This window comes from Cydia fagiglandana, chromosome 1 (assembly GCF_963556715.1).
Source record: "Cydia fagiglandana chromosome 1, ilCydFagi1.1, whole genome shotgun sequence".
Taxonomy (NCBI): Eukaryota; Metazoa; Arthropoda; class Insecta; order Lepidoptera; family Tortricidae; genus Cydia; species Cydia fagiglandana.
The window spans coordinates 25,175,628-25,189,256 of NC_085932.1; the positions used below are offsets into that span (position 1 = coordinate 25,175,628).

Genomic DNA, 13,629 nt, shown 5'->3' on the forward strand with positions numbered 1-13,629 from the left:
ACAAGTGTACAAATTTAAATCCTGGTGGGCAAAATATAGATAAAATGAATATTATCTATATATGTATGGTACGGCTAATATGAATAAATAACAACATTCTTTGAAAACAATACTGCATGTTTAATACTACTATATTTTTTTTTCCGTTAGTCGCACTGCAACTGTGGCACTCGTACGAGTAGCAAAATGTTCTGGTTAACATTTTTAAATGGTCTAGTAATAATAAGTGCATTAGAATCTCGAATTTTCAATGGCAATTTATTGCGTCCAGGAGAGCACGGGTATCTGGTACAACTCGATTTAGATTCTATATACAAGTGCAGTGGTTCAATTATCAGTGAAAGATGGATTCTTTCCTCCGCACATTGCTTCTCATATACTGTGAAAATGGTAAATGTCTTTCAGAAAGCTGGGACGGGAAGGAATAGACAAATAGCAACAGTAAGCTCAAAAAGAATAATAATACATTCAGATTATGTTCACCATAACGATGAGGTCGCAAATAGAGAGAATGACATAGCTCTGCTTAAAACTACGGAGGCAATACGCTTTAATGACAAAATTTGGGCGATTAAATTAGCAAAAAAACCGTTAAGCATTGGTCAATCGGCTGTCATAGCTGGGTATGGGGACAACGAATCTAAGCAGCTACTGCCTAAATATGGTATAGTTCGTGTTACGCAGTGCCCATATTATAATGTTGAGCATTTGATATGTTCGTTCGATAAAGTGAGGGCAGGAGACGCGGACTCTGGAGGAGCGCTAACTTGGCAAGACACACTGGTGGGAGTCGTTTCTGCGAGTTGTACTGATGCTGATAGATCGGATGTAGAAAATTGTACGACTGTATATGCAAATGTTGCCACTCATTATAATTGGATTACAGGTTGGATGAATAAATGAAAAAATATAGTTCGTTTTATTTTATGCACTTAGTTTTTATTTTACAGGAAAATAAGATGTACCTAATGACTTCTTACAATTTGTTTAACAATTCATGTTTATTCTGAAATCAGATGAAAAAAATTATGAAAATGAAAATAATTAATTTGAATCTTAAAACTAACGGAAGATGTTTAACATTTTTGCTGTCCCCTCAGCATGTTTCGAAAGCACGTAGTGCAACGATGCTGATTTTCAGCGATGCTCCCAACGTAATAGTTAAAAGATTAAAAAATAATTATGCAAATACTGTTTTATGGTAAATGGTAAAGAACCATGGTACTTGATTCGACAGCGTATCTTCCAGAGCAGCAAACTTATAGGTATACACCTAACTAACCTAACATATATTATATTCAATTTTCGACCGATCACGGCATGACATAACAAATGCTTAGCTGTGTAATTCATATGGTGTAAATTGGCATAGTCTAGAATCGGATCAGTTACTGTGCACAGACTTTGCAATGTTAAATTTGTGTCACCATAAACATCAATTTCGGTCAAACACGCACACTTTTCCATGTCAGAGTTCCACCATACCCTAAAATCCGCAACCGTTAAATTTTTTGCTCGCTTAAATTTTATAATTAAAGTTTAAGATTCAAAGGCAAACTAGGTCCCAAGCGATGCGTCGGCGGAATGTTTGTTTGTTTGTCGCGTAGTGCAAGAGACAACTCGCTCTGTGTTGATGACGTTGATGTTTCTAAGCAGTTGGGAACTCTCTACCGATTGTTGGTTCTCCAAAGTAAATCACATTCATAGTTGTGGACGACTGCAAACGGATAAACTTTTACAAATTGTATTTGTACTTGGTTGATTTCATAATACGCAAAGTTTTGTTATTTAATATTTAACCAGTCCCAATAAGGCATTAATAATCGCAAACTAATTTATCTTTATTCGTATTAGTATTCTTACTTATGTAAAAATATTATCCATTATGTCAATATTCAGATAGAAAATGGTGAATTCGTTTGTAGGTAGAAGCAGTCGTCTCCTTTCCTCTTATGAAAATATTATATTGGCAAAACTATATAAATAAGAATATGTTTTACCTTTTATTTATATGACTGAAATACAGCCTAAGCTACGACGAGTCGAGTTTCACCAAATCATAGAAACTCAACAACTGACAAATGATTGCCTTAAAATAAACTCAATTAAAAGTTGGACTGACCCAGTTCGGTGCTTTTGTTAGGTAAAACAGCAGTAAAACATCAAATAAGTACTTTAACTTAGGTATAGGAACGTGGACAAAATATTGTAGGTAGGTACCTACAATATTTTACCTATTAGGTTAGGCATTAGTACATAAGTACATTTCATATGACACGTAGATATCCATACCTATGTTCATTTTAGGTTTTCATTTTGTTTCAATAGCACGAATACTTTAATTTTTAACTGTTCTATTTAAATAGGCTGAGTTGATCAACAGGCTTATGTTTAATTAGGTAGGTACCTACACAATGTCAATGTTGGACTAGCTTAGTAAATTGTCTTGGTGATTTAATTAATAAGTAAGGCAATGAAAAATATGTAACGTGACTATAAAATAACACGATGTCGATTTCGTACGTATAATAATTTTGGGCATTTGTATGACGTCTACATACTGTTAGTAGTGACTGCATTGTGTTCTCGCAGGATTAGCTCAACTGTTCGGACAATTAACTGTGGTGCTTGGTTTGCAAGTTAAGTGGCCGACTTAACTGTTGCTTGCTGGTTCTCTGGGTAATATTACACGATGACAATATTTGATACTCGGCTGTATGGCACTTAAATGTTTCTTCTGTATGTTCCGGCTGTATGGCTCGTAAATGCTACAACTTCTGATGCAGTCGGTTAAGTGAAAATCACAAAATGTACACCATACACTTCATTCTCTTAAGCGACATTCCTTTCCTTGCCCAGTCCCGTCGCTTCAAGTATTTTTCAAAACAACCGTACATGTCCGTTAAATGAACAATATGAAAAATATAATGGTGCATGCTTAAAGTACACTTCGATTCTTTCGACAGTCCATCGGGCATATTTAAAAAAAAAAGAAACTTTTAAAGAAAAGTATCTTTATTCACATAAAACTAACAACATTAATAACATAGACAAAATACTGAGTCATATAATTATAATATTTAATAATGCTAGAGCCACATTCGAACTTGAATAATCTTAACTATAGATTTTCTTTTTACAGTACTCTTAATGCATCCCGCTATTCCCGCTGTTATCTTACATACATATTAGTGCGCGCGAAATGCGCACTGTAATCCTCAAATTGTGTTGTTTAAAGTATCGATTTTGAAGTGATTTTTAAACACTCTTGCTTGCATAATGGAGATTATAAAAACAAACAAGTGCGACCTAATTTTTATGCATAGTTACGTGTGCCACGTAACGATGCACGCAACACTCGCATCGCAACTGACACCGTGTGCGCAAGCGACTGACCGCTGGGCCATGCAATCATGGGTGGTGCGCTCCTGCTTCTAATTACTGAGGGCGTATTGTTACAGAAGGTCTGGCATTGCAACATATGCAACAATCCAATCCAAGCATGCTAAACTAATTTGTGAAACGTAAAAAATGTGTAGGTACCTATAGGTACACAAGGCGTATCAAGATTTAAATAAATAATAGGTAGACCTTATTAGTAGGTAAGTACTGTTTTCGATAAAATACGTTTAGCATGAATGAATAATAAATATTATTGGACAATTTTACACAGATCGACCCACAAATTTAGTCCCACAGTGAGCTCAATAAGGCTTGTGTTGTAGGTACTAGACGACAATATACCTATAGTACGTATACACAAATATATAAATACTTATAAAAGTACATAGAAAACATCCATAACTCAGGAAAAAAGATTTGTGATGAATAACAAATAAATGCATGCGTTTTTCTCAAAATATTTACTTTAAGGCTGAAAATAACCTGGAATGTTGTCAATTACAGTGAAACCTGGTTAATTGGCACCTGGATAAATGGAAAACCTCAATAATTGCAACCAAAAGTCCGGTCCCGGTCCCTTGAGACCAAAGGGCCTCTATAATTGAAATTTTGGAACCTTTATAATTGCAATTTAGATTTTAGTGCTTTTCGTAATTTTGCCTCTGTAATTGACCACATCACAACTTAAGACCTCTATAATTGACACTGTGCTAAAAAAAATCCGTGTTCTTGCTCTTTTTTGACCTCTATTATTGAAACGAGTCATACTTATTACAGTTATTACCTCTGTAATTGAAATAATGTAGTTGTAGACAGCAGAAACAATATTTTAATAGCAATGATCATTTTATTTATATCTCCATCCAGAATTCAATTTATTTATTGGTTATTTATCACAGCCTGTAGTAGGTGAAATCGTTTTGATCAATAAAAAACAAAGTAGGTATGCTTTTTACATTCTAATAAAACTTTCTTCTACAATTCAAGGGAATTTTTTAAACCCAAATGATAAGAAATTAAAGTGGTAATTAATGTAGTGTAAAAGTGCCAGTATAGACAGAAGCAATATCTAGACCAGAAACCCAGAACGTAAGCGTGTAAATCTACTTTAAATGGTTATTTGCACCTCCATAAAAGAAATTTGTCAGAACGCAACCTCTATTAATGAAAACCTCTATAATTGACACAACGATTTTTTGAACCTCGTTAATTGACACGACCTGCTTAAATGAAAAACCTGGTTAATTGACTAAAACTGGCCGGTTCCTTGAGATTGCAATTATCCAGGTTCCACTGTACCTACATAGTACATACTTCATTAATTACCAACTGCACGCCTGCACGGGCGGCGCGGCGGACACGACTAGTATGGCGGTCTATGGTCGCCATAATGCGGATGAACTGCATTGTCGTTGTGACACTACCGCCGCGATTGAAACATATTTTCAAAGAAGATCATAGTAGGTAGGTATAGTAGTGTTGTTGCGGTCGACCGCAATGCAAGCAGCTGTGCCGCCAAAATTCACGATGTTTTTATATCTTGTAATCTTTAATCGGTGTAAACTTACAAAAATTGCGATCGCGTAACATTATTTATCCACTTATATTGATAGGCCACATTTACAAAAACTGTTGTACATTGTACACAATGATTCTGGATTAGTTTCACCGCAGTTAGGGATCATCCATTAATTACGTCATACGAATTTCTAGGTTTTTTGACCCCTCCCCCCGTCCTTGTCACACTTGGTCACATTTTACATATCCCTCCCCACCTGGTGTGACGTCACATTTTAGGCAATTTTGTTATCAACGAAATCGGCATTATTTTTTTAATAAAAAAATATTTTTGGTAAATAAATCGACGCTTATCATGAATAGTGGCACAACTCAAAATGAAATGCTATTGCATTTAATATTCTATCTTTTACTGGTAAGATTTAAAATCGAACGGCATTTCATTTTGTTTTATGCCACTATTCATGATAAGCGTCGAATATTACTAATTTTATAACACAAAACCAATTAGCTTCTTCCAAAACCTCATTATTTAAATGAACAGCGAATAAAAAAATATAAATTAATTTTTGGTTACTGATGAATAGTGATGAAGTTAAAATGACGTCACAATGTTTGTGACTCCCCCCTCCCCCATGTTACAACATGTCACATTTTTTTGACCCCCTTCCGCCCCCTAAACGTGTGACGTAATTAATGGATGACCCGAAGCGACGAGCCGAAGCTTCCGATATTCTATTAGTTTGCCGTTTGATGCCAGTGCTCCTCCGGAGTCCCCGTGTCCACTCCTTGCTTTGCTGTTAGAGCATAGCAGGCGCTCAGAATGGGTGAAGGGACATTTGGTGACTCTAACCACAGCTTGTCGGGGCAAGGACTCGTCGAGATCGTTTAATCCATATCCAGCGATGATCGCCGATTGATTGTTTCTAGGCGAAACTCTTGCTGGTTGAATCGACCTAGCGTATTCATCGAACGCTATTTGCTTCGAAGTCTTCAATTAAGCAATGTCATATTGGGTATTTGCAATTGTATAATTACCATGAATATATTTTGGATGTGAAAAAGCATTGTTAGGTCTTACTTGCACTAATGTTCTGTGGACTTCGTTCGTGTATTGTCGAATAAAAATCATCTTAATCCGTTTTTGAGCTGGCAAGCAGTGTGCGGTGGTGAGTATCCAGTTTGAGCTAATGACACAGCCGCTGCATTTTATTCTGGCGTCAGTTTCGGTGAGTATATACAGAAGTACTAAATACCCTTGTTCTGATGAATCTACAACATTGCCATTGTAAACCCGTGCTTCTTCTGTTGCACTGATTGCTAATAAGGTGCTTAATAAAAAGTACCTACATTATACTCCTTACTTGATTCTTTGTGTTGTTTGTATTAAAAATAAATTGTGTAAAGTCAAAGTCAAAGTGTTTATTTGTAAAACATAGGTAAAACTACTGTACTGGTACTGTTAGGCATATCCTTTTAGTGAGTTCCTTCCTATACAGTATGTTTGGTATATTGTTTTACAACTCATGCAAGGTTCTTTATCCACTTATAATTTATATGTATACATACATTACATGCGTTATATAAATAGACAAATTTTAAAATGTATATGATGCAGGATAATTACAAGCTGCATCTCTTTAGACCGAATCATATATAAGTCTAAAGAAAGGTGTACATTTTATACTATCATTAACATTTGACATCTATTTACTTAACCCCACAGCTTCCTTTATCCATGCATAATGAGTGGCAACATTTACATAAATTGACGTGCACGGAAATTCCGGATCGTTTTGTTCATATGTATCACAGTTGTACTTTGCAACTCCCGATATAACTCCCGCCAGTTTTCCGGTTGACTTGAGTGCTCCTCCTGAGTCTCCAGCTCCGACATTGACCTTACCGTTTGAGCACAAGAGAAACCCAGAATTACTGAACGGACACTTAGTAACTCTAACCGCAGCTTGTCGGGGCACGAGCTCGCCGAGCTCGTATAATCCATATCCAGCTATGATCGCCGTTTGATTGTTTTTAGGTGAAACTCTTGCTGGTTCAATCGACTTAGCGTGTTCATCGAATGCTATTTGCTTCGAAGTCTTCAATAAAGCAATATCATATTGAGTATTTGCAATTGAATATTTACCATGAACATATTTTGGATGAGGTAAAGCATTAGTTGGGCTTACAGTAGCTAATGTTCTAGTGACTTCTTCAGTGTCTTGTAGCACAGAAATCTTTGTAATCTGTTTCTGAGCTTGTAAGCAGTGCGCGGCGGTAACGATCCAGTTAGCGGTAAGGATTGACCCACTGCATCTCATCCTGGTTCCATTTGTGGAGTAAATGCGTAGAAGCACTAAATATCCTTGATCGATTGGATCCAAATCGATGCCATTATAAACTCGGAACTCTTCTAATGCACTAATCGCTATCAAGGTGCTTAAAAATATTAAAAAATACATTGCTCCTTACTTGCTGCGTTGTGCTATTGTATCATTGAATTAATTTGTGTCATGGCACAAATATCCTTTTTTTTGTTGGTTATACAGGATGTTTTGTTATTACTGTATAGAGCAATTTCACACCTCATACTTCTTGCATAGCTCGGTTTCATACCTCATGCAAGGTACTTATTTTTATTGTGACTTAATAGCCTTTGCTATATTGAAATTCAGTTTTGTGAAACATGTATGTATAACGGCATCATTTCAAACAAAAAGCGTAAGTTAGACATCTATCCATCCATTGCTTATAAAATGTGTACTAACATCTAACAAGTCTAATCGTACCTACATAGATAAATAACCATTAGAAGTACATATTTGGCAGAAATGTTTGAGTTCTCTTTGGCCAGTGAAAACTTAATATTGTAATCCCGTAAGGTTCTGTATCCACTTCCTATTTGCAGCTACATTTACATAAAGTGTTATACACGATAAATCTGGATTGGTTTCCTCGCAGTTATATTTTGCCACTCCAGATACAACGCCTATAAGTTTGCCATTTAACGTAAGTGCTCCTCCGGAGTCCCCGTGTCCACTCTTGACCTTACTGCTGGAGCACAATAGACGTCCAGAATTGTCGAAAAAACATTTTGAGACTTTAACTGCACCTTGTCGCGGGAAGGAGTCTCCGAGTTCGTTCTGTCCGTAACCAGCTATGATTGCCCATTGATTGTTCCTTGGAGAAACTCTTGCTGGCTCAATCGCCTTAGCGTAGTCATCAAATACTATTGGCTTTGAAGTCTTCAGTACAGCAATGTCATATCTACTATTTTCTATTGAATGATTACCTTGAATATATTTTGCATGTCCGTGAACATTGTTTGGCCTCACCCTTTCTGTTCTCTGATTTTTAGTGTTCCGTACAAAACTTTGTTTACGGAACACTTATGGGATCACTTCGGTCTTGCAAATCAGTTATTTTTTATTCTGTTGGCGCACTAAGATCAGTTTAATCGGTTTATTAGCTGGCAAGCAATGCGCGGCGGTAATTATCCAATTTGGACTTATTATAGAGCCACTGCATTTTCTTACAGGATCATCTTTCCCGGTCGCTATAAATAAAACCACTATATACCCCTGGTCAGTTGGATTTAAATCGTTGCCGTTGTAAACTCGCGATTCCTCTAATGCACTTGTCGCTACCAAGGTGTTTAAAAAGATTAATAAATACATTGCTTCTTACTTGTTTCTCTGTGTTTACCGAAGTTTTTGTAATGTGCCTTTGAAAAAGTTTTTTGAACTTTTGATGATACCTTGTATAGAGTGTTTGAAAATATTTTTTCACCTAAAAGTATCACACAAAGTTCTATAAAGGTTTACTTTTATTGTGACTTTACAACAACTTTTAATAGTAACTAGGTATTTTTAAGTAGAAAGTTTATGTACTACATTGTGCAATATATTTCAGGATTTCTTAAAAATTGCAGATCGTCTTTGTGACGGACTTACTATTGAACTAGTTTTTTTGTCGTAAGTCTACCCCCAGAGATCATATTTGGAGTTTGTTTGAGTGCACCTTAATAAATAAGAGTTGTGTTAAATTTGGTGTTTTAAATCTATAAACACAAAATTAACTAAAGACTAAATTTACCTATTACAGCTGCCTGTAGCATTTGTTCTCGCAGATCTAGGACAAATTGTACTTAACCTCAATGTTTTAACTTATATAAGTCCAAAAATATATATATCATTCCTCTCACCATCCCGTGCCCCATAGGAATTTATGATGGGTCAATACACCACATGTTTATCTTCACCATAGCTATATTTGTGTAATTTAATGTTTCAACCTGGCGTGTATTGGATCAAAGATTTTTCAATTTCTCAACTTACCCAACTGCTCAACATACCCCGCTCTACCTTAATTGATACTTAAAACCTCGTACCGCACCGTCGAAATTAACATACGTATGGAAGCATTTGGTACATATACTTGGTCAAGCAAATCTTGTCAGCAAAATTAAAAGGCGGCAAATTTAAAAAACCGGGCAAGTGCGAGTCGGACTCGCGCACGAAGGGTTCCGTACCACAATGCAAAAAAAAAACAAATAAAAGCAAAAAAAAACGGTCACCCATCCAAGTACTGACAACTCCCGACGTTGCTTAACTTTGGTCAAAAATCACGTTTGTTGTATGGGAGCCCCATTTAAATCTTTATTTTATTCTGTTTTTAGTATTTGTTGTTATAGCGGCAACAGAAATACATAATTTGTGAAAATTTCAATTGTCTAGCTATCACGGTTCGTGAGATACAGCCTGGTGACAGACGGACGGACGGACGGACGGACGGACAGCGAAGTCTTAGTAATAGGGTGCCGTTTTACCCTTTGGGTACGGAACCCTAAAAATGTAGGCGCGAAGGGTAATCGTCCCATAGAAAATTTGAATTTCGCGCCTTTTTTTACTGACAAGATTTGCTTGACCAGCTATAGCATGTCAAAAGGAATCTACCACGTTAATAAAAATTTTATGTTATAACTTATAACTTTATAAGCAGCCCTGTATGTGGAAGTGAGTCGTATGTTATCATTTTTTTTTTCAGTAATAATTACTATTATCTACATTTTTAATTAAGGAATGTAAACGGTACCTGTACATTGTTATCAGTGGTCGGTAATATGCTAATTACTTACATACATTTATTTATAAGTAATTTACAGCAATTAAGGGTACTAAAATATATTGTATGTGATATATCTATATGCCAATTACGAGTATGTTAATCGATAATATTGTTTATGTCAGTTGCGATATTTGGATGACGTAGGACCTACAAACTCTAGGTTTACTAAGTAATTTTGATGATTCTTTGTATATAGAGTGTTTGAAAATATTTTTTCACCTAACAATATCACACAAAGTTCTAAAAAACTAAGTATATTTTTTTATTTTAGATTTAAGCTAGTTATTAATTTCGTTTATTAGTACCTTAGTATATATATTGTATGTAAATAAATGATTTTAAAGTAATTTTTAGTTCTTTAGGTGACCGGTAGAGGCACTCCATAAATTTTCCTGAACCATTTGTCAAAAATGTTTATGTACTTAAACCAATTTTGAACAATCAAACATTATTTAGATGTCGCTTAAAATAAAGCAATTCTGCCATACTGAAATGTATGTACAATACTTGATCAACAAATAAAACTGGATGCTTTTTTTTATTTTTGATTAAAGATGTTCTCTATTTATTGTATGAGATATCAAATTTTAAAGCAATGTTGTTGTTATCTCATTACCCATGTAAATAAAATGTACATGTATAGTTAGATACCTAATAAGAAATTATTTCGTACGACAAAAGGCACATCATGGCTGTTCCTTAGAATATGAAGTTACCACCTATTTATGTACCTGTGATGAACGAATAAAGAATTGAATTGAATTGACCAGTAAATAATGAGCAAATAATCAAAAATTGGTACCTAGATTCCTACTTCATACATAGTTAATAGATCAAAAGCCTTGTGGAGAAAAGATTACAAATATGTAACTTTTATTCTCCATTCAGACGTGGACCAAGTTAGTGTACCGATTACCGATGTAGGTAATAAGATATGTAAATAAAAGTTACAATTATATAGTCTCAATACGCTTTATTTATTTAGACCTAAATTTGTGGATTATACATTCAATTGTGATATATTACTTTCAAAATCCAATTATAGTGATCCGTTGTTTTTGGATAAATTTGAAGGCATGTAGAATCCCCTTCTGTGCATCCATCTCCAACACTTGCAGATGTAATGCCCACCAATTTACCCTTATAGGTCAGTGGCCCGCCGGAGTCTCCATGTGAAATTTTAACATGGTCATATATACACCACATACCTTCATATATATTGTCAGGGCATCGGGTGAGTTTTGCCACTCCTTGTCGCGGCAATGGTGTCTCCATGTCTGATATCTCGTTAAGTCCATATCCAGCCATCATTACAGGCTTTCCAATCCGAGGGGGAACTTGTGCTAGTTTAATCGGCGAAGCATAGTTATCAAAGACGATTCTATTTGAAACTTTTAATAAAGCGATATCGTTTTTTGAATTGGGCACCTCTTCAAGACCGTCGATATATAATGAATGTTTAAAAATATTGTATGGTCTCACATGCGTTAAGATCCTGTCGATTTCTTTATTGAATTGTCGCACGGTAATTGACACGATCTTATCCTTGTATTCAACGCAGTGCGCGGCTGTGATTATCCATTTTTCACTAATTATAGAGCCGGTGCAAATGGAATCTTCTACTATATTATTGATTTCAAGAAGTACCAAATGCCGGTGTTGCTGTGGATTCAAATCAACGCCATTATATACGCGTGACTCTAATGCACTTATCGCTATAAAGCTATTTAAAAGTATTAAATAATACATTGCAGTTTTTTTTACGCAATTAGTGAGCATGCAATGAAATTCATTAGTGTAAGGAGCTTTATATAAGTAAATCTTTATCATTTTAGCAATAAATGATGCAATAAATATTTAAAATATAGCTTTTTTTATAACATTGTTTGAATTTATATTGTACACGTGCGATGTATAAAATTGTGACCTATTTTAGTTATGTCAGTATGCGCATACGTTCTTGTTTTTTGATAATAAATGTAATTTATAACATTTTTTATTGATAGGATACACGTGTTGATTTACACGTGTGATGTAAAAAATATGTTTATTACGTCATTAGGGGTATTGAATTTTGAATTGTTTTAAAATGATAAAGGGATTAGGCTGCGTTTCTACCAGAGATGTGCGAGTACGCTGAGTGAGGAAAGGTTACATTAAGAATGATCATCTCTGATGGAAACGCACCTTGGCTAAGTATGAGCGAATTTCTCAACTACTCAACAGATCATATTGCTGGAATGGGGTCCCTTTGTTTCCCATAAAGTTTTAAGTCATAATGTATTGTTTGTCATATTATCGTTAGTCATAAAACTGAAACCGTTAACTTTTCAGGATTTTCGTACACTCTAAAAAAAATTTGGTTGGCCCTATCAATATCTTGATGGCCGTAATCAAGCATCTTGATTCCATACGAGCCTAACAAGAACTTAAACACATCAAACAAGGTAATTCTGATTGCTATTACTATTGTTAGGTAACTGAACCAATTAAGATCTTGTTCAATATTTACACGAAAAATAATTATGCTAACTAATTGATCCTAGTAAGATCAACTAAGGGCTTGATAATGAAAACAAACAAGTTAGTTTAACTAAGATGTAAATCAATGTTAACATGAAGAATTACTGTATTAACTATTTGACCCAAATAAGTTCAACTAAGAACATGATTACACCGACTTATGGCGTATTAGCCGGAACTAAGATATTGGTCAATTTGAATCTTAATTGTTTAATCATTTCAACTAAGATGTAAATCAATGTTAACATGAAGAATTACTGTATTAACTATTTGACCTAAATAAGTTCAACTAAGAACATGATTACATCGACTTATGCATCTTATTAGCCTGAACTAAGATATTGTTCAATTTGAATTTTAATTGTTTAATCATTTCAACTATGAAGCTTGTTTAGTACAATACCATTCTTGTTCAATTGTACTATGACTTACTTTGTCGCATTTACTAAAACATTTCTTTCAGATCTCTAGTTTTTATACGCGCCGTGCTGAATAATGCTGGTGGTCACTACATATTCGTTTAAATTTATAAAATTTAAACGAATAAGTAGTGAATAAAATATAACAACAAAGAAAGGGATAAAACATAATTAAACTAAATCAAGCCCGTAAGGTTCTATAAAAAGGGGGTAAATGAATAAAACAAAAAAATATTATAATAAGATGTTATTTATTCATTTAATCATTTTGAAAGTAAACGTTTTGCATTTAAATTCACACGCACGGATCCGTGTCTAAGCATACGAGGGGTTAACACTCGTTGGTCCAATCACGTTCACACTTGTTGGTCTATCCAAGCACACTACACTCACAGTGTCACTACGCGAGTTTGATTCGGATGTCACTGGTTGTTTTTTAGTCAAACAAATCACAAGATTCCACACATTTGACAGTTTAAAAACCCATTTTCACGATTAAAATGGTTGTATTTGTGAATTAAGGCTTCTCTTACCAATCTTGGTATATAGTGGCGTGCTGTCGAAATGACCTTGGGACTATGCAGCTCGATCCAGTGACTTATACCCGACTCAAGGTGACACTGAGCAATAGCTGACTTGC

The 13,629-nt window shown here is 35.0% G+C and overlaps 1 protein-coding gene and 1 long non-coding RNA gene across 2 annotated transcripts in view; one reads left to right on the forward strand and one right to left on the reverse strand.

Annotated features, from left to right (window-relative positions):
• The window catches only part of LOC134668106 (uncharacterized), a 518,821-nt gene that overhangs the window by 139,313 nt on the left and 365,879 nt on the right, over positions 1 to 13,629 (forward strand). The window lies entirely within an intron of this gene.
• Positions 11,056 to 11,796, reverse strand: LOC134670004 (serine protease 1-like). The gene has a single exon (XM_063527654.1). The coding sequence runs from the start codon at positions 11,794 to 11,796 to the stop codon at positions 11,056 to 11,058; it is 741 nt and encodes a 246-aa protein (XP_063383724.1).

Coding starts and splice junctions, on each gene's coding strand:
- LOC134670004 (XM_063527654.1), bottom strand. CDS start 11,796: ATGTATTATTTAATACTTTTAAATAGCTTTATAGCGATAAGTGCATTA.